Source organism: Schistocerca americana, chromosome 2 (genome assembly GCF_021461395.2).
Source record: "Schistocerca americana isolate TAMUIC-IGC-003095 chromosome 2, iqSchAmer2.1, whole genome shotgun sequence".
In the NCBI taxonomy this organism is placed as follows: Eukaryota; Metazoa; Arthropoda; class Insecta; order Orthoptera; family Acrididae; genus Schistocerca; species Schistocerca americana.
Genome location: NC_060120.1, coordinates 466,146,085 through 466,167,081, shown reverse-complemented (window position 1 = coordinate 466,167,081; position 20,997 = coordinate 466,146,085). Strand labels below are relative to the sequence as shown.

At 39.9% G+C, this 20,997-nt stretch overlaps 1 protein-coding gene across 2 annotated transcripts in view; it reads right to left on the bottom strand.

Annotated features, from left to right (window-relative positions):
* Nucleotides 1–20,997, bottom strand: part of LOC124593754 (dolichyl-diphosphooligosaccharide--protein glycosyltransferase subunit STT3A) — a 114,449-nt gene that overhangs the window by 73,956 nt on the left and 19,496 nt on the right. For both annotated transcript variants that reach the window (XM_047132089.1, XM_047132090.1), the window contains 2 exons: nt 20,647–20,807; nt 6,638–6,728 (listed from right to left, as the gene is read on the bottom strand). In XM_047132089.1, coding sequence (XP_046988045.1) covers nt 6,638–6,728; nt 20,647–20,807 — 252 coding nt within the window. The remainder of the gene's footprint in view (nt 1–6,637; nt 6,729–20,646; nt 20,808–20,997) is intronic.

Sequence of the window (20,997 nt, the reverse complement as noted above, 5' to 3'; positions counted from 1 at the left end):
TATGCCAAATAATTATAAAATAATTTGTTTCAACAAAACTGTTAATGTAACTAAACCAACATAAATTTTCTGACTGACATTACATGTGTATATAAGGCAAGTATACACAACTAGACTACAAGATTCTTGTACAAGATGTGACAGGCTCTCAACAAAATGCAGATTTTTATGTTACCTATTTTTTCATCACTATTCACACACACACACACACACACACACACACACACACACACACACACACAGTGTGATTCACGAGGCATGTCACATAATTTGTGAGCTGATTCTATATGTGAAAGGCTTATGAACATGTGTCTGAATTTTTATCATTATAGAACTGGGGGTTTGAAGACTATACACATTCATGAGTGAATATGAAGACAAGTGTGAATATTACTTACTAAAATGCTGTGTAGGTGCAGTGGTGGACAGAATAATGGTGGTACAGATGACTGATCCATCCTACAAGAGGTGTGAGGGTTCCACCAACAGATGGCAGCAATGTGATGTCACACTGAGGCGACAGCTGGAAGCATACCCATTGCGCAATCAATCAGGAATTGAATCAGTGAGCAGTCATGAGGCTATGTGCATGTCATGCTCAAGTGTTGTTTAATTGAGCAAATACATTGTGTCCATGAAAACCAACATGCCACATACATTCACCCATGCAGAGTACACAGACATGTTTTTGTACAGGTTCTGTAATGGCAGTGCAGCTGTGACAGAGTTTCCCTGATTGACACACCCACTGTGCCAGGATATTTCCCAAAGTTTTTCAAACATTATGTGAATCTGGAGTGGTACCCACTATACACGTGATGTTGGAAAAATGAGGCTACCCAGTCAGTTGAGCACAGGGAAAACGTTATTGTAATGGTACAATGGAGTCATATCACCAGTACACTGTACATTAGCCGTCAGCTTGATATTTCGGAAAAGCAAATTGGCGTACATTACATTTGAGAGCTTGTACCAATTTCATGTGCAGTCCATGCAACATCTGCATCCAGATGACTCAGTAAGCAGACAATTTTGTGACTGGTTAGCTGTACACACAGACGTTATACAATACACTATGTGGCTACACTTACACCCAATGGTGTCACAAACACCCACAATTGTCATACAAGGATAGAGAATCCACTTGACACTAGGGAAACAAGATTCCAAATTAGTTTCTCAGTGAACATCTGGTGTGGTATAATTGATGACTTGTTGATATGGCCTTTGTTGCTTTCAATTGTATGACAGCCGCAACATACACACATTTCTTAATAGAAGACCTATTTCCACTTTTGGAAGACGTGAAATTAGAGCAGGAATGGCAAATGTACCTGCAACATGATGGATTACAGATTCACTGTACCAGACAAGTATCCTAGAATCTGAACAACACATTTCCTTAACAGTGCATTGGCCATGGCGGACCAGTTAACTGGACTGCCAGATCACCCAGTCTAATCCCATTAGACTCCTATTTATGTGGTTGGTTGAACAGGAATGTGTACACTACCAAGGTGGACACATGTGAAGAACTTATTGTTTGCGTCACCGACATTAAGCTCACTAAGACGATGACTGATGTGCAACACAACGTATCCTCCAATTAGGATGACAAGTGCATTGAGGGGGAATTTTTTGAACACATCCTGTAGAATGGATCAGTCACCTGTTCCGCCAATATTCTGTTCACCACAGTGCCTACATAGCATTTTGGTAATTAATACTCACACTTGCCTTCATAATTGTCCATGGACATGTGAACTCTAACCTGCTCCAGTTCTGTAACAATCGAAAATTGGACATATGTTCATAGGACTTTTTCTGTTTATGTTCATGTGTAGCATCACCTCAAAAATTATGTGCTATTCCTCCTGAATCACCCTGTATATTGTATAATAGCCACATTTCCAGCTATCATGGATTCCCTCTATATTTGAAAAAAGTTGGCAGGTTAAACTATGTGATGGGCTTATATCCAAACACCAAACTTTGCCTTTTAGTTACACAATAGCGTGTGCACTGGTCTGACACTTCCTGACAGATTACAGACTGATTCCAGTAACAACCCTTAGGCTGTGGCTTGTATTCTTTTATTCGAGAATGCTAGTGCAGTGAGGTTCACAGGAAATTTTCTGTTGAATCTAAAAAGTAGGCAAGGGGTTCTGGCAGAATTGAAGTTGTGAGGACACAAGTCATACCTGGATAGACAATTCAGGGTACTGCCTGTGAAAGGTGAGGTTCCAAATTCAAGTCCTAGACTGGTATATCATTTTGATCTTCCAGGAAGCTTTAAAACTATGCACACTGTAGCTCTCGTAATAATCTGTGACAAATGTACTTTTATCATTTGCCTCCATATTTGGAAGAATGAAAAACGATGTACAATACATGGAATAAAACAAGGATAACATTTTCAACAAGTAACATATAATATGAACATTTTTTTAATAATTTTGTACATGGATAGTAACCACCAGAATTAGCCACTTTACAATTTCCTTTCTTGGCATTTCTACTACATCCACACTGCTCCAACAAATATATAACACTAACCATTTTTTAAAAAAATGGTAATACCTGAAAATAATTGCGTGAATGAAAGCAAAAGCACAGGGTACATTTCACTTAGTGTACTGACAATAGGTGATAAGGATTGGAGAGAGATGTATTACACCTGAGCTCAGAAGTCTCATTCATTAACTATGTGGTAAGATGAATATTAAAGGTAACTCAGCCAGTGAAATGCTAGTGTTCCCTGCTAATGTCAGGGGGTCCAGTATCAGTATGTCAGTGATTGTGAGACAAAGTGATCATCTCAGGTAAAAGGGTGTATCATGCCACCACATTTTGGCTTGTATGGGCACACTGCTGTGGCAATGATGTTTTTGTGACACCAGTGGCTAGAAGAGGGTAATACATGAAGAGAAGCAGGTACTAGATCACACAGTGTGACCAATACATTGAATAATTGTCATCTAGTATGTATGTTTATAAATGGTTTTACTTTTTAGTGTTGATTATTGTGGATTGCACTAATAGAACACACAGTATTGTATCATCTTCCATTGTCTGGAACTAGAAATGCCTCAGACTGTGGTTGACACATTAATGTTGACATGCAGAAAGGCAAATTGTAGAGCTTTTGCAAGTCAGCCAATCTTTCAGTGATTACTGTATACATGTTACGTGCTAGTATGGCAGCCGCAATCTGGCGGCCATCGTTGTTGAGTTGCATAGTGAACAAATGCCAAGTATTGTTGTTTGGATTCAACATAGAACCTTGGTAATCTGAACAACAGGCACAGCAGCAGGGTGTTTTTAGAACCTAGATATTGCCCCTTGTTAAGGCAGATCCAAATATAATATTTCAACAGGGCAATAAGTGCTCAGAACAGACAAATATCATGTGCACCCTTTTGCACAAACAGCCAGTACCGCTGTTTCCTTTTCTTGCACATTAGTCACCTTAGACATTCACACATAAAATTGGAAATACTGTGCTACCTTTTGAATTGCTAGTTTCTTCCCAGAGTAGAAAAGATGTGTGGGTTGGGAAACATTAGAAAGAAGGGGTAGATTTCAGACTACAGATCGAAAGGCCCTCATGTTGAAACGACAAGAAGTGCAGGATATCAGATATAATACAGTGGAAAACATTGGGTCAGCTTTAGTCCACAGATGCTAGGGCAGACTGAAACATGAAGAGAGATTAGAGAAACAGAATAGTGAAATTAAACAAATAGACCAATTAAGAACTGAGAAGAAAGAAGAAGAGAGTTGGTGAGAGGGGACATTGCAATTAAAAAGCAACAGAGAAAATAATTGAGAAAATAAATAAAGAAATACTACCATAAAAGGGGTGTTGGGGTGTTGCAGCAATGCCGAAGTTGCTGACTCTTGGTGAGAACTAAAATTATTTTAGGTCTTTATTTTTATGGTCCAAAGCTTGGGATGAGATTATAGCTACAAATTTCCATGCCTTTGATTCCTTTAGTTTCTACTTGGTTAGGTATATTTATTAAATACTATCTTACTTAATTGTTGTGATAAACAAAACGTTTTTTTGCCACGAAGAAAAATGATCCTAATCCTACTCCTAATGATCCAACTCCCCAAGACACTATCCAAATTGAACCCTGCCTGGAACAGTTCCGTCCTCCGTCACAGCGAGACCCACCTCCTCTTCCTCAAAATCACCCTCTCCAAACCTTCCAGGAATTTCTGACTTCCAGCCTTGCCTCTCAATCCTTCTTAAAAAACCTTAATCCTACTCCCAACATCACCACTGCTGAAGCCCAGGCTATCCGTGATCTGAAGGCTGACCGATCCATCGTAATTCTTCCGGCGGACAAGGGTTCCACGACCGTGGTACTTGATCGTCGGGAGTATGTGGCTGAGGGACTGCGTCAGCATTCAGACAACACTACTTACAAAGTTTGCCAAGGTAATCCCATTCCTGATGTCCAGGCGGAGCTTCAAGAAATCCTCAGAACCTTAGGCCCCCTACAAAACCTTTCACCTGACTCCATCAACCTCTTGACCCCACCGACACCCCACACCCCTACCATCTACCTTCTTCCAAAAATTCACAAACCCAATCATCCCGGCCGCCCCATTGTAGCTGGTTACCAAGCCCCCACAGAACGTATCTCTGCCTACGTAGATCAACACCTTCAACCCATTACATGCAATCTCCCATCCTTCATCAAAGATACCAACCACTTTCTCGAATGCCTGGAATCCTTACCCAATGTGTTACCCCCGGAAACCATCCTTGTAACCATTGATGCCACTTCCCTATACACAAATATTCCGCACGTCCAGGGCCTCGCTGCGATGGAGCACTTCCTTTCACACCGATCACCTGCCACCCTACCTAAAACCTCTTTCCTCATTACCTTAGCCAGCTTCATCCTGACCCACAACTTCTTCACTTTCGAAGGCCAGACATACCAACAACTAAAGGGAACAGCCATGGGTGCCAGGATGGGCCCCTCGTACGCCAACCTATTTATGGGTTGCTTAGAGGAAGCCTTCTTGGTTACCCAAGCCTGCCAACCCAAAGTTTGGTACAGATTTATTGATGACATCTTCATGATCTGGACCCACAGTGAAGAAGAACTCCTGAATTTCCTCTCCAACCTCAACTCCTTTGGTTCCATCAGATTCACCTGGTCCTACTCCAAATCCCATGCCACTTTCCTTGACGTTGACCTCCACCTGTCCAATGGCCAGCTTCACACATCCGTCCACATCAAACTCGCCAACAAACAACAGTACCTCCATTATGACAGCTGCCACCCATTCCACACCAAACGGTCCCTTCCCTACAGCCTAGGTCTTCGTGGCAAACGAACCTGCTCCAGTCCGGAAGCCCTGAACCATTACACCAACAACCTGAAAACAGCTTTCGCATCCCGCAACTACCCTCCCGACCTGGTACAGAAGCAAATAACCAGAGCCACTTCCTCATCTCCTCAAACCTAGAACCTCCCACAGAAGAACTCCAAAAGTGCCCCACTTGTGACAGGATACTTTCCGGGACTGGATCAGACTCTGAATGTGGCTCTCCAGCAGGGATACGACTTCCTCAAATCCTGCCCTGAAATGAGATCCATCCTTCACGAAACCCTCCCCACTCCACCAAGAGTGTCTTTCCGCCATCCACCTAACCTTCGTAACCTCTGAGTTCATCCCTATGAAATCCCCAAACCACCTCCCCTACCCTCTGGCTCCTACCCTTGTAACCGCCCCTGGTGTAAAACCTGTCCCATGCACCCTCCCACCACCACCTACTCCAGTCCTGTAACCCGGAAGGTGTACACGATCAAAGGCAGAGCCACGTGTGAAAGCACCCACGTGATTTACCAACTGACCTGCCTACACTGTGAAGCTTTCTATGTGGGAATGACCAGCAACAAACTGTCAATTCGCATGAATGGACACAGGCAGACAGTGTTTGTTGGTAATAAGGATCACCCTGTGGCTAAACATGCCTTGGTGCACGGCCAGCACATCTTGGCACAGTGTTAAACCGTCCGGGTTATCTGGATACTTCCCACTAACACCAACCTGTCAGAACTCCGGAGATGGGAACTTGCCCTTCAGTATATCCTCTCTTCTCGTTACCCGCCAGGCCTCAACCTCCGCTAATTTCAAGTTGCCGCCGCTCATACCTCACCTGTCATTCAACAACATCTTTGCCTATGTACTTCCGCCTCGACTGACATCTCTGCCCAAACTCTTTGCCTTTACAAATGTCTGCTTGTGTCTGTATGTGCGGATGGGTATGTGTGTGTATGCGAGTGTATACCTGCCCTTTTTTCCCCCTAAGGTAAGTCTTTCCGCTCCCGGGATTGGAATGACCCCTTACCCTCTCCCTTAAAACCCACATCCTTTCTTCTTTCCCTCTCCTTCCCTCTTTCCTGACGAAGCAGCCGATGGTTGCACAAGCTAGAATTTTGTGTGCATGTTTATGTTTGTTTGTGTGTCTATCAACCCACCAGCGCTTTTGTTTGGTAAGTCACATCATCTTTGTTTTTAGATATATTTTTCCCACGTGGAATGTTTCCCCTTACATGCAAATGTTTCAATATTATAATTTGAAATATTTTAAAAATATCACTACACAAACCTTCATTATCATATGATCCAGCAACAGACCTTGAGATATAGCCAGGTACAATAGAAATCATGGCTGCAGCCACCAATCCAGACGCAGAATCCTGTAAAAATAAGCCTGAAATGACTAAAATGACACAGAAAAGGAGGAAAGGAAAGAGGGAGAAAATGAATAAATCACCACAATTCTGGACATGGTTATTCTCATAGTACCCATATCTTTTCTATGAGATACCTGCCAGTGTCACCCCTAAAAACCTGAATTAAACAAAACTATGTCTACAAAACAAGAAGTGTTAATGTGATCAAGTTTCTCAACAACAGTGCTGACAACATGAGTTTTGTGAGTGACTTCACAACTTTTTCAAATATATCAAACAATGGAAAATCTGGGATGGAATGTAACAATATAAAACAGTGTGGCCTCAGTTGCCTGTGACTGCAGTCATGTGTGTGTGAGTTGCATTTGCACGAGTGTGTGTGTCTTCTAATTTTGACAAAGGCCCTACTGGCCGAAAGCTATTACTTGTGATAGTCTTTTTGTTGTGCCTAACTGTGACTCAGCATCTCTATTATATGCTGAGTAGCAACTTTCCTTTTCACACATTATTATATTTTTCAAATACATATAATGTGAGGAAAATTTACTTAAAAAATGAGGGTTCTTCAATAAATAACGTCCCACATTTCTTTCCCCCTCAGAACCTATCTATTCTTAGAATTTGTACACAAGCAACATTTCTTTCATATATATTATTTTTCTACATAGTCCCCACCACATTATATGGCTTACACCAGCATTGTGGAAGACCATGTGATGCCTGTTGGTAAAACCTCTAGTCCAGTGCTTGTAACAATGTTTTCACTGCACGAATCATGCTCTTATTTTCAACGTATATCCCATCTAGGGAAGTTCGAGGGTGCCAGGTCTGGACTATAGGGTGGATAAGGCAATGATGTCCAATGCAAATTGGCGATACTTGTATGTGGGCATGCATTGTGTTGTTGGAGTAATAGTTCTTTTTTATTCTTCTCTGAATGAACACATTTGAAACAGTTCTCAAGTTTGTTCAGAGTCTTCACATATGCCTCTGTGTTAACAGTTAACCCTTATGGAAATACATTGCTAAGAATGACACTGTCAATACCCCACATTCTGTCATCATTTCATTACCAGTAGAGGGAGTTACCTCAAAATTATTATTCTTCTTTATTTTTTTCCAGTGATTGAGAGTGGTGCCACTCCAGCGAATGCCTTTTTGTGTTCGGCTCAAAATGATGCACGCATGTTGAGTCACCTGTAATGATCTATGACAGAAAAGCCTCTCCTGCGACCTCAAACTTCTCCAAGAGTTCCGATGAACTGACTTTTACTTGAATTGTGGGATCTGTGTGAGTATTTTTGTTGTGCTTGTCTGTGACTCAAACTCTCCTCTATACGGTGAGTAGCAATCTATCATTTTTCATAATATTGTCGCTATTCCACCCTGGATTTCCCACCAAACAAGAGTCTCACATGTTGCAGGCATAATTTCAATGCTCACCAATAATTGTAGTGCCAATTGTACAGTTTTAATAAGCCAGTCTGCACAGTAATGCCATCTATGCAGTTAACATGATGGGAGCAGTTGCTGTGATGGAATGGCCTAAAGGTAGCCTATCATGAAGCTCAGTTTCTGCAATTCCTGGTGCTTCAATTCTTTTTATGCATCGCTCAACAGTACTTCTTTCATTTACATCTGTGCCAAACACGGCACACAAATCTTCCCCATGGTCTCTTTTTACATTACCAATTACAGCATGTTGTTTCTAATGAATTCTGTGGTATACACAATTTTGATGGTTCACTACAGCCCAGCCACCTGTACGAACTGATCGATACTTTCTAAACACGCAGAAGAAACATCAAAGCTGAAGCACCTACACGGACATTTTCCTACGTATTTTAATAGCTGTAAAAACTTTGTGAGTATTACTTACTGAAAGCGCCTCTGATATTACTAACGAGTAATTCCAATTTTAATGTTGACATGGGAGTAATAAACACCACTTCATAGTGCATGATAAAAATGGCATAAGAAGCAGCTCACAATAATAAAAAAACAGTTAGTGTTTTTCAGCTTGTGATAACTTTAAAGCTAAGTGTATGGAAGGAGCATTACATACATCTGGTGACTGCTTACAAAAATAATAAGACAATTACTCTTCTCTGTTTTTGAATGAACTTAGCAGGCACATTCAGTATTCATGCTACATGGTAGTTATGATGCAATGTGTACTTAGTACTGATTTAGTTTAAAAGGAGTATTCTTTTCTTTTTTGTAAAAAAAAAGAAGAAAAGAAAATATGGAGTTAACAAACACCAACAACTGTTGCCAAAGCTTTGTTTCAAAGGTTCCAGAACAACTTTTGGCAATGTGGATGATCAACTTCTGTATCGAGAGTCCTCTTGGTCTACGAGGTAATCAACCTGGCTGACTGACACACACACACACACACACACACACACACACACACACACACACACACACACACACAAAATTTTGAAATATACTTTCATATGGTATTAATTCTTTTAGTGAATTAATATGCTAAACATATAACTTGTACTGGGTCTAGTCCTGACAATATCTCCAAATATTTAACAATACAGTCATCCAGTGTCAGCCATGCCTACGTAATATACTTCTGACATAGTTTACCGAAAGGTAATTGCTGTCAAGTGTCACATACACAATATCCAGGTTCATTGTATCAAAAGGAAAATCCACTTTGAAAAACGATCAAATTACAAGGAAACAGAGGTATCTACCTTCAGGGGGTTGAAATTCAAAGTACTGTCTACAGCACATATAAAAGAAGGAGGGGGGGGGGGGGGGGGGGGAATCCTAGATTTCTGAACTGTTAAGTCCTTTCATAGGGAGGAAAGAGAAATAGAATGGGAAAAGTTCGAAAGGAGGGACAGGTCATCCAGTCCCAGGCTGAGATGGACTCACCTCACAAGGTGAGGGAAGACAAAGACCACAAAGCATAATTGTATTGAGAGGGAGAACAAAATAATCATGGGGAGGCATCCCTCTAAGCCTCAAATGTGATGCTGTTAGAGGATAGGGTGTCCCAAATAGTGCCATGTCCGATTCCACATCAGTAACCAGGTCAGATGAAAGTTGACAACACATTACTATGTATTTCCTACGCAGTTAGTGTGGATGATACAACAAATATACTGGGCATTGTATGGTTCACTGCTAGTTTGAGCAGAGAACTAACATAGTCTTCCACCACAAGCTGAGAAGGACCAGGACAAGAAATTTTACTAAAATTATTAAACATTAACTGCATCTGTCCCACAAATATGATATCAGTTCCAGAAATCTTATCAAGAGATTTGGGTCACAGGTTATGAGTACAGATTTGAAAAATTGGTCTAGTGCGTATTATGGGGAACAGTGCCACCATCCAGTATTTCAAGATGCTGTTTGTTGTTCATTAAATTACGCATAACTGAAAGATTTAAAGGAATTTATAGAAAAAAAATCATATTTCTTGTGCAGAAAAGGTCTTATCTCTGTACATGTTGTATCTTGATGCCAAAGTTAAGAATTTTAACAACCGTTAGCTTCAAATTTTCAAACTCGAGTAAGTAAAGCAAACATAGCAATCTGGTATATGATGATGATCATTATGGGTTTTACAGAGACTAATCATTAGTCTATTATTCAGCCCATGGGACGGAATTTGTGAAACATGCCTGTCAACGTGTAGAGTAAATCTTATGTGTAAGTGTGAGAACATTTTCAGTCTGGTAGTGCTAAACTGCAGTCATCTTCTTGAAATGAAGTTAAGGAAATAATCTTAGGAAAGAACATAAACAAAATCTAATAATGCACAGAGAATAATATAATCCCTATTTACGGAATTTATGAAAAAACTGTTCTTAGTGTGAAATCTGTTTTTAAATTGTGCCTCAACAAACAAGTTACCACGAACAAACAAGTCTAAGTTTCATAAAAGGCAAACTTCATTACAATTTTACAAAAAAGACACATGAATTAAAGTGGCCAATGGTTTAAATTAAATGTGGATTTATGTATATTATCCTGCACTTTAATTTTGTTAAAGTGATATTGACCGAAGAGTGTTATCAAACAGAAGTGTCCGTCGACATTTATTGGTTGTGCTATGCAAGGCATTGACGTACAGACATGTAACGTGTGGTAGTGCTCCACCTGCAAGAATGCACGAGTGTACACTGTTGCTGCCTCCCTGTTTCTAGAGCATAAACATGACATTGTTTCCATCCTAGCCAGGTTATCAGTTCACAAGGCTGAGTAAAAGATATTATCAAAAAGTGAATGCTTCAATAATCTATGTTGCCCCGTCTAACTCCAAGTAAAATAAATCTTTTAACATGTAAATGAAAGTGTTGAAGCATAAGCAAATTAACAAGAAGATGGTCTAAAGAAGATGCCTCCCATTGTGACCAATGAGTAAAGGAATTATTAACCCTTCAAGTTGGTAGTTTCTGTGCACATGCCTGCTCCACCTTTAGTAGTTCACGCAGTCAGTTGGTACAGGTATGCAGCATTTTAGAGAACTGGTCTAGTGTGTGGATTATTTATATAGAAGTTATGAAATTTTCAGGAACTGTTAACTACATAACTTCATTATGATTAAAACATACAGTGGATATACCCTGAAACAATCAAAAGTCCTATACCTCAGACACTGCTCCAAAACAATGCTGCCTTTTGTTTACCCTTGCAGTACACTGTGCACCTATTTGTAGGCTTGTTCTTCTTCTCTGTGGGAAGGATCTTCTAAGTGCAATATCTTGCTATGAGCCATTCAGGCACAGCAATTTTTGGAGGTTGCCTACAACGCGGTGAAGCTACACTCCATAAATTCCAGCTATTTTGACATGAAAAGTAACCTGAAATTTACAAATGTTTCCTCCTCTGTCTTTCCGCAGGCTTTATAATAAAAGTATTCTTGTTCTCATTTTTGTTTTTAGTTCTCTCTCTCTCTCTCTCTCTCTCTCTCTCTCTCTCTCCGTCCCTCCCCCTTTTTAAACAATATCTTGTAGATTATTCACAGATCTCAAACGAACTTTATTCTACATTTCACTACTTTTAGAGGTTTTAGGTTTCTATTGTCAGCACTTCAGTACATACTTTGACTACTGGCTTGACGGGTTAATCTCAGAGCTAGAGAGACTTCATTAAAACACAAAATTATGGGGAAACTATAAATCTATAAGAGTGTGAGAGAATTACTGAACAGTTCTTACTTACGGGAGAAATGTCATAACAGCCAATACACATGTACAAAAACTAAAACTATCCTAGCTTTCAAAACTAATAGATCCTTCCTTGGTAAGGAAAAAAACAATAGGTTGGGTACGGTTGTAAAGGAAGGGCATGTCCCTCAGACCCCAACATGAGGGGGACCCACCTGTTGTAAACAGAATGAGAGACAAAGATGACGGTAGGTTGCGGGGGGCGAGCACATAGGGACACCAAAATAGTGTTATTACTCTACCTCAATCCTTTTAATCAATCATAAATAAAGTGGAAAAGCAACGGGTTGGGATTTAAGAAAAGTAAATATGAAATCATGTCTTCTAACAAGTAAAGATAAAATTGTGAAACTGATTAAAAGCAGCAGACAGTGCACTATAGTTATGACAATTAAAACATAACAAGTAGTCTTTCAATCAACACAAGCAAACAATAATAATAATAATAATAATAATAATAATAATAATAATAATACTTCAACTCTAAAACTGAAATCAGATATTGTATGAGCAGACATCTTAAAAAATAATTTGAAAAAGGTAAAACCACAGGATGTTATGCATTACTCAGCAGAATATTTTTGTATGAGAGGTACTAGACTATGTCTGAATAACAACAAACAAGTGGATTATATCTCAGCAATGCTGTAGCATCTTTGCGTAACCATCAAAGCAAATCAGCAAGCAGACGGTCTAAAGAAGATGCAACATTACAGATCTAACACTTCCATTACAGCTGTGTTTAACAATATTATACTTACATCTCCCATTCTGATAACTGAGTAATGATTTTATTACTCTCCAAGATACCAATTCTTCATAAGAATATGAAAAAAGGAGGATCAATTCCTTAACAGATCAAACACACACAAAAAAATAATAATAATAAAAGCAATGTGTTGGAGCTAAAGCCAATTAAATCAGAAATCATGTCTTCTGACGAGTACAGAAGAAATCATTCAACTGCTTACCAACAAATGATGAACTGTAAGCATTAGAATTAAAATGAAACAAAGGCATGCAGAAAGATGAAATTAGAAAATTAAACTATGTGAAGCTGTAAAAGATGTTTAAGAGAAATAGGCTATGACCAGCAGATTCTTTCCCTTAGCAACGCTCTAGCATTTGTACACAAACACCACAGCAAACTAGCAAGCAGGTCATTTATGGAAGATGTTACACTATAACCCATGGTGCTTGTAGTCAAATTTACATACTATATGTACCCCATTCTGAAATAGTTAACAGGTAAGATCTTCCACAAAATCAATTCAACTGAAAAGCTCAATGTGTAGTACAGATACTAATACATCACCCCGTAAAAGAATCCATGATACATGTAGCAATGCCCAACTTAGAAGTGGGTTAACAAGACTTCACTCTTCCTGGTTACTGACAAGTACTCAGTATTTAGTTTAACTACATAATATGAAATTGTATTAAGTCAATAATACCAGTATACAACAACTCACTTAAGGAAATTGTGTATAAAGTCTTACTAAATATGTTGATTACTGAACAATGACCATTTTAGGTTCAAAGATAAGCGGGTTATGCTGTATCTGAAAATGGCTCATTATGCCTTGAAATCAGGCACACATGAAACTAATTCAAAGTGGCCAAGGGAAGATCATGACCAAATTCCTACAACAATTCCCCATCATATATGTAATTAGGCACTTCACTTCAGACCTGTGGAGATATTAAGCAGTGAAGCCCTATAGTACCATAAATTTTTATTTAAGTCTTCATAACAGAGTTCAAATAATTGTTGAGAACTTCATTCAAGGGCAATTAATGAGTACAATGTCACCCAATACCCTGCACACACTGTTGCATTAACCCTTTTGCTGATGTGGGTACGTATACACATCCTGCTCTGCCATCCCCAGGTGCTGTGGACGTACATACATGTGCCGCTTGGGTTTTCCTCCACTGCTACCGACATCTGTATGTATCCGGAGCTGACGACTTCTCACCACTGCAGCCGAGCTGCTTCCATATCTTAGCGAATAAAAAGTTTACTGAGTATTTATCATATACCTCTCTGCTTCCTACCACGTGCAAAAAGCCTTGCTAAAATCAATCACATGCAAAGTTTACATAATGCATTTTTACCTCTGCAAACTCTTTAAAATTTCATGCAATCTTTGTTCAATCTGATGCAGTCCAATACCTATTATGAACAACGAAAAGAAATTCAGTCCTTTATCAAGCAAAGATATCAGATTGTACAATGTGTAAAAATATTTTTTTTTTTCAACTAATAGCATTTGGCAAGCAGTACAGCCACAACAAAGCTGCACATAGCTTGGAATTCAGAGGGCATATCTGTAACAGCGAAAGGGTTAAACGCTATCAAGTTGGTGTTAATTTCTTCCATTTCAGCATTTCTTCACTGTAACTACTCTTTGCTTCACTCCGTTTTAGTTTTCTACATCTTTCGTTGTTATTCCTATCTATTTTTCACCGCCGCCCCCCCCCCCCCTCCCACCTCTGTTACGTACAATGCCCTTTGCTTTTCACTCTAATTAACTCATGCAAGATGTTTCAGTAGTAATCTCTGTCTTTCATATTACCCTGTCTTCCACCCTTAAAGCTCTCAGGTTTTCAAATCGCATCCAATGCTGTCCCCATCAATCAATCTTTTCTTCTCATCCCATACAATAAGTCTCCCCTGACCCGTGGTTCTGGATGAATTTCCAGAAATCTACCGCTTTCCCTAGACCTCTCCAGGCCTTTCCCTTAACCTTTCTTCCTTCTCCTTCAATCTTTCTCCCTGAAAAAGGAGCCACTGGCTCCGAAAGCTTGCCAATTACTACAGTCTTTTACATGTGTGTTCTGCCACCGCTTGGCGAGTACATTTTTTATCTGCCCAATTAAATAATTTTGTAAAATCATTATCTGTTATTTCAAGTGGAGAAAGAAAGGTGTCGTTGCATTGCAATCATGCCATGTTCTTTTTTCATGCACACAGCCTTTCTCACTGATGTGTCAAGGCAGTTAAATAACATAATGTAACTTAAAATGACACTTCATGTGACAGTCAGCTGTTATTGACATGTACAATAAGATTAATGCCTTCATCAACAAACTGCATCTATTTGACAAGCAGCTTAGTATGGGAACTTAACTTTTTTCCCAATGTCTTTCATCTTTACAATTATCTCCAGTGTGTAACTTCATTAGAATATTGAGAAAAGATTGCGTGTTGCCAGTACACACCTTCTGCCTATGCCCATTCATCCTAATTGATAATTTGGTGGTAGTCATGTCGATGTAGAAGGCCGAATAGCGTTTACATAATAGCTGGTATATGACTCGTCATTTCGCAGGTGGCTCTCTCTTTGATAGTATATGTTTTGCCAGTTACAGGGCTATTATAGGCGGTGGTAGGAGGGTGAATAGGACAAGTCTTGCAGCGGGGATGGTCACAGGAGTTGGAGCCATAGGGTAGGGAGATGGGTGCAGAAGGAGTATAGGGTCTGACAAGAATATTGCGGAGATTGGGAGGGCAACGGAAAGCTATTCTAAGTGTGGTGGGCAAAATTTCAGACAGAAGGGATCTCATTTCATGGTATGATTTTAGGAAGTCATGGCCCTTTCAAAGTAGCTGATTAATGCTCTCCATACCAAGATAATACTGAGTCACCAATGGTGTGCTCTAAAGCTGTTTTGTGGAGGGATCAGCAGTATCAGCATTGGACGTGATGGCCCAGGAAATCTGCTTTTTAACTAGGCTGGTGGGGTAATTATGTGCTGTCAAGGCTGAGGTGAGAATGGTGGTGTATTGCTGTAAGGAGTCTGCATCCGAACAAATATGTATGCCTCAGATGTCAAGGCTGCATGGGAGAGAATGTTCGACATGGAAGGGATGGCAACTGTCAAAATGTAGGTACTGTTGTTTGTTGGTAGGTTTAATATGGACGGAAGTGTGTAGATGGCCTCCAGTAAAGATGAGATCAACATCAAGGGAAGTGGCATGGGATTCGGAATAGGACCATGTGAAATTTAATTGGGAGAAGGTATTCAAAGATTTTAGGAATTTTAAAAGGTCTGTCTCACCATGAATCTATATGGTAAAGATGTCATCAATCCTATCTGCCACATTACGCCTCACACAAGCAGACCTGTCCTGGAGGCAGATCGGTGAGACTTGATTCGACGGACTGATGGGCTTCAGATTGGCATGCCCAGTCCATTAGAAATACCAGCAGAAATTGCCTGCAGTTTTGGTCTATTGTAGAAATTCACTCATTTGGACAGCTATTCATGCATTATAGATGCCATGTTGACGAGATGAGAGTGCGGTGATCAATCCATGCAACAGATAACTTGCACAAACACTCTGAGAATCAATATTAACGAGTATAGGTAGCAACTCCCTGTAAAGATGATCGCTGAGCTGCAGACAAGCTTCTAGAAAAGACTATCACATCTTACAATTAATTTTTGACCGCAGCCTTTGTCAGAAAACGAGAGCGCACACGTATTCACACAACCACACAGACACAACTCATGCACACATGACTGCCATCTCCGCCCGCGGCGTCCACAATCTATGAGAATCAGATCGAAACAAATCACTCCTCATGCCTCACTGCCTCTCTTCGGCAGCTGCTAGTCTAGCGGCAAGAAGTGGTGGCAGTACTGCCTGCAAGCCGAGGGGAGGGTAGGAAGGAGAGAAGCAATAAGAATGAGGAAGTAGGGCAGCGGTGCACGTTCTCAGATACACACAGCCACCAATGATGCATGGCATCTCAGTAAACAAACCATTTCATCTACTGAGATGAAAACAAGATTTTTCCAGTGTTCCCCCCCCCCCCCCCCTGAAATGTTTGAAATTCCCTGATTTCCAGAACCTGTGGCAACCCTGGGTAAGATGCTGCTTGTGGGAGCATACAGAGACAGAAGGGGCAGAATAGGGCAGTTAGGTGCAGTCTGTAAGTTAGATGGAGGTGAGGGGTGGAGGTGGGGGCGGTGGCGGGGGAAGGGAGAGGAAAACAAGAGACATAAAAAAGACTTTGGGTGCTTAGGTGGACTAGAAGGCTGTGCAGTGGGAGAAGGGAAGGGGAGGATATATCCCATGTTCCTGTACCCGTTCCAGCATCAAAATTTGTTAGTCACTGTCCTTCACCCCCCAGCAGTACACAACCTTTTATTCCCCCTATTGATCCAGTTTTTATACTTCTCCTTCCCCCCCCCCCCCCCCCCCTCCCGGTCCAACACTCATACTGCACCTAGCTGCAGTACCTTGTCCCCACCACATTCCTGTATGCTTCCACAAGCAGGGCGCCATCATCCCCTATCCCCACCCTGCTATCCCTCCCCCTTCTCACCCCAGCCTCTTCTTTACCTCCACCACCCAGACTGCTTCTCCCACCAGGTGCTGTTGCTCACAGTCCAGCCTCAGTGGCTTGTGTGTGTGTATTTTGTCTACTGTGGATGAAGCCCTTTTGTCCAAAATCTCACTTGCTACAGTCTTGTTGTTGTGTCTGCCTGCAACTCAACATCTTCACTATAAGATGAGTAGCAATCTGTTCTTTTCATAAAGGTCTCCATAAATGAGCAAACCTGTTTGTCAGATGAGCCCTTATCTAGCCATAGATTTATCAAAAAAGTCCATACACATACAAACAAGGTTTGTCAGTTTCAGCTCACTTTGAAGCAGATGCTGTACATGTATGTGAGTATTTTGACAGTAATGAGAATGGCAACAAACACAAGCAAAGCAGCAGTCCTGGTACCGACTTTGACGCTGTGTTTAAAGAAGAAGAAGAAAACAAGACACTGGTCCAGGGAATGGTTTAAAAGGAGAGAGAAATATATATGTGAAAAACTTAACGGAAATGTTACACTCAGAACATTAAGATTACATCAACTTCCTGCAGATGAACAGTGAAACATTTAATAATTTGTCTAGAGCTACTTAGCCCTCGCACTGAAAAAGAAGACTTATGTATGTGAAAAAATATTCCCTTCTACCAGCTCCTCTGATGACAATTCATTAAAATATGTACCACAACATAGGAACTTGTAGCCTACATCATCCGTGGAACAACCAGAGAATTTCAACTTCTTTTAATTCATTGCACTACCACTTGTATGCTAGACGTAAAACTGATTTTGTTTGTAACCTCTTCCTGCGTAATACATGGAAAAATGCGATACCTCTACCATTTTGGTAATTGTCAGTGCTGTTTTGATTTTATCCTTGGCCATAGTTTCCACAATGGTGGAAACTAACGACACAGTGAGATAAATTGTAATAAAACAATCAAACATGTGCGGTGAATTATCAACACACAGAGTATACGTGGACAAGGAAAAAAAAATTCCCGGATTTTTCCCAGTTAAAAATACACTTTCTCCCGGGTGAAAACACTTTTTCCGTGTTACTCACAGTATATTTTCCCTCGTAACTGGAAAACTTATCAATCCTTTGAATGGTTATGTTTTTTTACACGGGCGTAGAATTTCCTGGCTCTTTAAAAAACTGAACTCAGGGAAGAAAACTTTTGGAAATATTTTTGATGTGCAGCAACATGTACGCTGCATATTTTCGTATAACGATAGTATAAATTCAAGTTCCACCAACACCGCATCTTATTTTCCGAACCATTGTAATCGAGATTGCGATGCGCTTTTGTAAGCCAGTCATAGCTCATATCACGTGATCCTGTCAGCCGATTGTTGTAGTCAGCTAACAGCAACACCAATGTTAAGTAGCGCAGATACACAAAAAGGTAAGGTTAATGTTTTAAATTAATATACATAGTGTTGCTACAAGAAAAGCAAAGCTTTCATATATAATATTGGTCTCTAAGGTTAATAAGCTGCAAGAGAACTTAAGCATGTTACATTGCGCGTGTTACACTTTAAGATATATCACAGGAATGTGTAAGTAAAATTTTTAGGCAAGTCCAATGACATGTCCTCCGAGTTTTCCCACAAATAAATTGGCTACCGCAGAGGAAAGAGAGCTTCCCCTAGCACTATTTGCTCATAATAACGACATGAATGTCTGATCTTCTGGGATTGAAATACTTCTAAATGGCTCGTCATCAAACGCTCTGTGATTTAAGAAATTCATCGTACATTCTCGCACATAGTTCAACTTGCGTAAAAGGAAATTTACTCTGAAAGTAACACTTTTCAAACCATTCGCAATATTTTCCTGCAACCTGTTAGAAATAGGTTCGTTTCAGTAGTCGTCAGAGAGTGCCAGATAACAGGCGCCACCGCACTTTAGCAGCTGCTATGACGCAGGAAGCCCGTATGTTCGTACATGTAAAACATTAAAAGATCTTACATTATGTCATAAAAGAAAAAAGACATCAGAGAATACTCCAAGACCATCGGAATTTTGTGAACCATACTAAAATGGCAGATTTAAAGTGCATACTTAAAGAGCACATTCGTATGTCCAGATTCCCAATGAAGTAGGCCTCGACCTGATATTAAGCTTTTCAGTGTGGGTTTCGGGAGTACTGTTTTAACTCATTTTTGATTCTTTATTATGACATAATGCCATACGTGCTAGAAGATGAAAACATGCACTTAAAATGCAGCGAGCAGCTGAAATTAGCCAATAGTGTGGAACTAAACACTTTGTTTTGAATAGATTCACTGCATCAGCATAAAAGATTAATAAAAACCAAATTTCTTTAGAAAACCAACAAAAATAACTTCATTCTTCAACAAAGCGATTAATGCATGGCTGTCAGAAAAGTGGAAATAAAATAAAATCTGAAACTAATAACGTATATCAGCCTTCCGCAATTATGTGAATGTATTTTAATTCACTTGATAGCTCCCGACCACAGATATTCATTTTGTTTTCATTTGATGTGTGAGCAGTAAACAAAGAGGAAAGAGCAAAATCACTAAATGTAAACACGGGTCACATGGAGACTACACACTTCCCCACACTATAACCCAGACTCCTCTGCGCAGCAGCCTCGGATCTACGATATTTCCGAACTGGGGCAATTAACTGCCACAGTTACTTTATAATAATATAAGTGTAAGCGAACAGTAATATTTTAGGTTATTGCATATCTTAAGGATATAGCTTAAATTCTTAATGCTCTATTCAATCTCTCATATTTTCCAATGCTTATAATGATTAGAGAAAACAAGATTAACATAATGCGTAACAACACTGTGTAGCACATGGAAACATTCTGAGAAACTGCCAAAAAGTTAACAACATTATGGAGGTGAAACAAACTACTAACTTAGGTTGCAGGTACATATAGTTTCCATTGATTTCTACATTTCAGCTCTCCACATGTGTCATGTACTTGCACCTGAAGGTCATTTTTATAGTATTAGTTGTGTAATAAAATCACTATGTAACCTAACTGTCAATATACATTAATTCCCAGTCTGATGTCTTGATGTCTTGTCTGAACCCCCCCCCCCCCCCCCTTCACACACACACACACACACACACACACACACACGATCACTATAATGAATCTACAACAAAACGTGAACCGACAAACTGCTAACAGAGTAACTTTGCTGTTATTCTTAGGCTATAGCTTCTTAAATATGTATTGTTTGATGAAATTTGAGAGGCCAAAGGAACAAACAACACAGATATGTGACACCTGAGCTAATTTTTGTTTAGTCAATGAGTAACTTCCTTATGGGGGAAAAAAAAAAAAAAATCAGCACTGCTAATTAGAAAAACCATGAGATCAAGCATTACTTACCCTAAGTTCCTTTGTAAGCAGGTAAGTGACTATTGTAGTAAGACTTGAGAAGAATGGTGCAAGAAACACACAAACATTCCTTATGTCAATGGTGACATTTATTAGCTGAGCTAAGTGGTACAGGACAGCAGAAGTCACCATCAGCCCAGGATATATGGTTCCTATGGCAGAATGAAAACAGAATTCATCTGTAAGTACCAGGATATTTGCAACTTTTTTTTTTTACACTATACTTTAACACAATGTCATTACTACGCTGAAGGGTTGATAAGACTAATTACCAACATAAAGAAATCTATTGTGAAGAAATACCTCTTTCATCATCTTACATATACAAAAGGCAAAGATAGG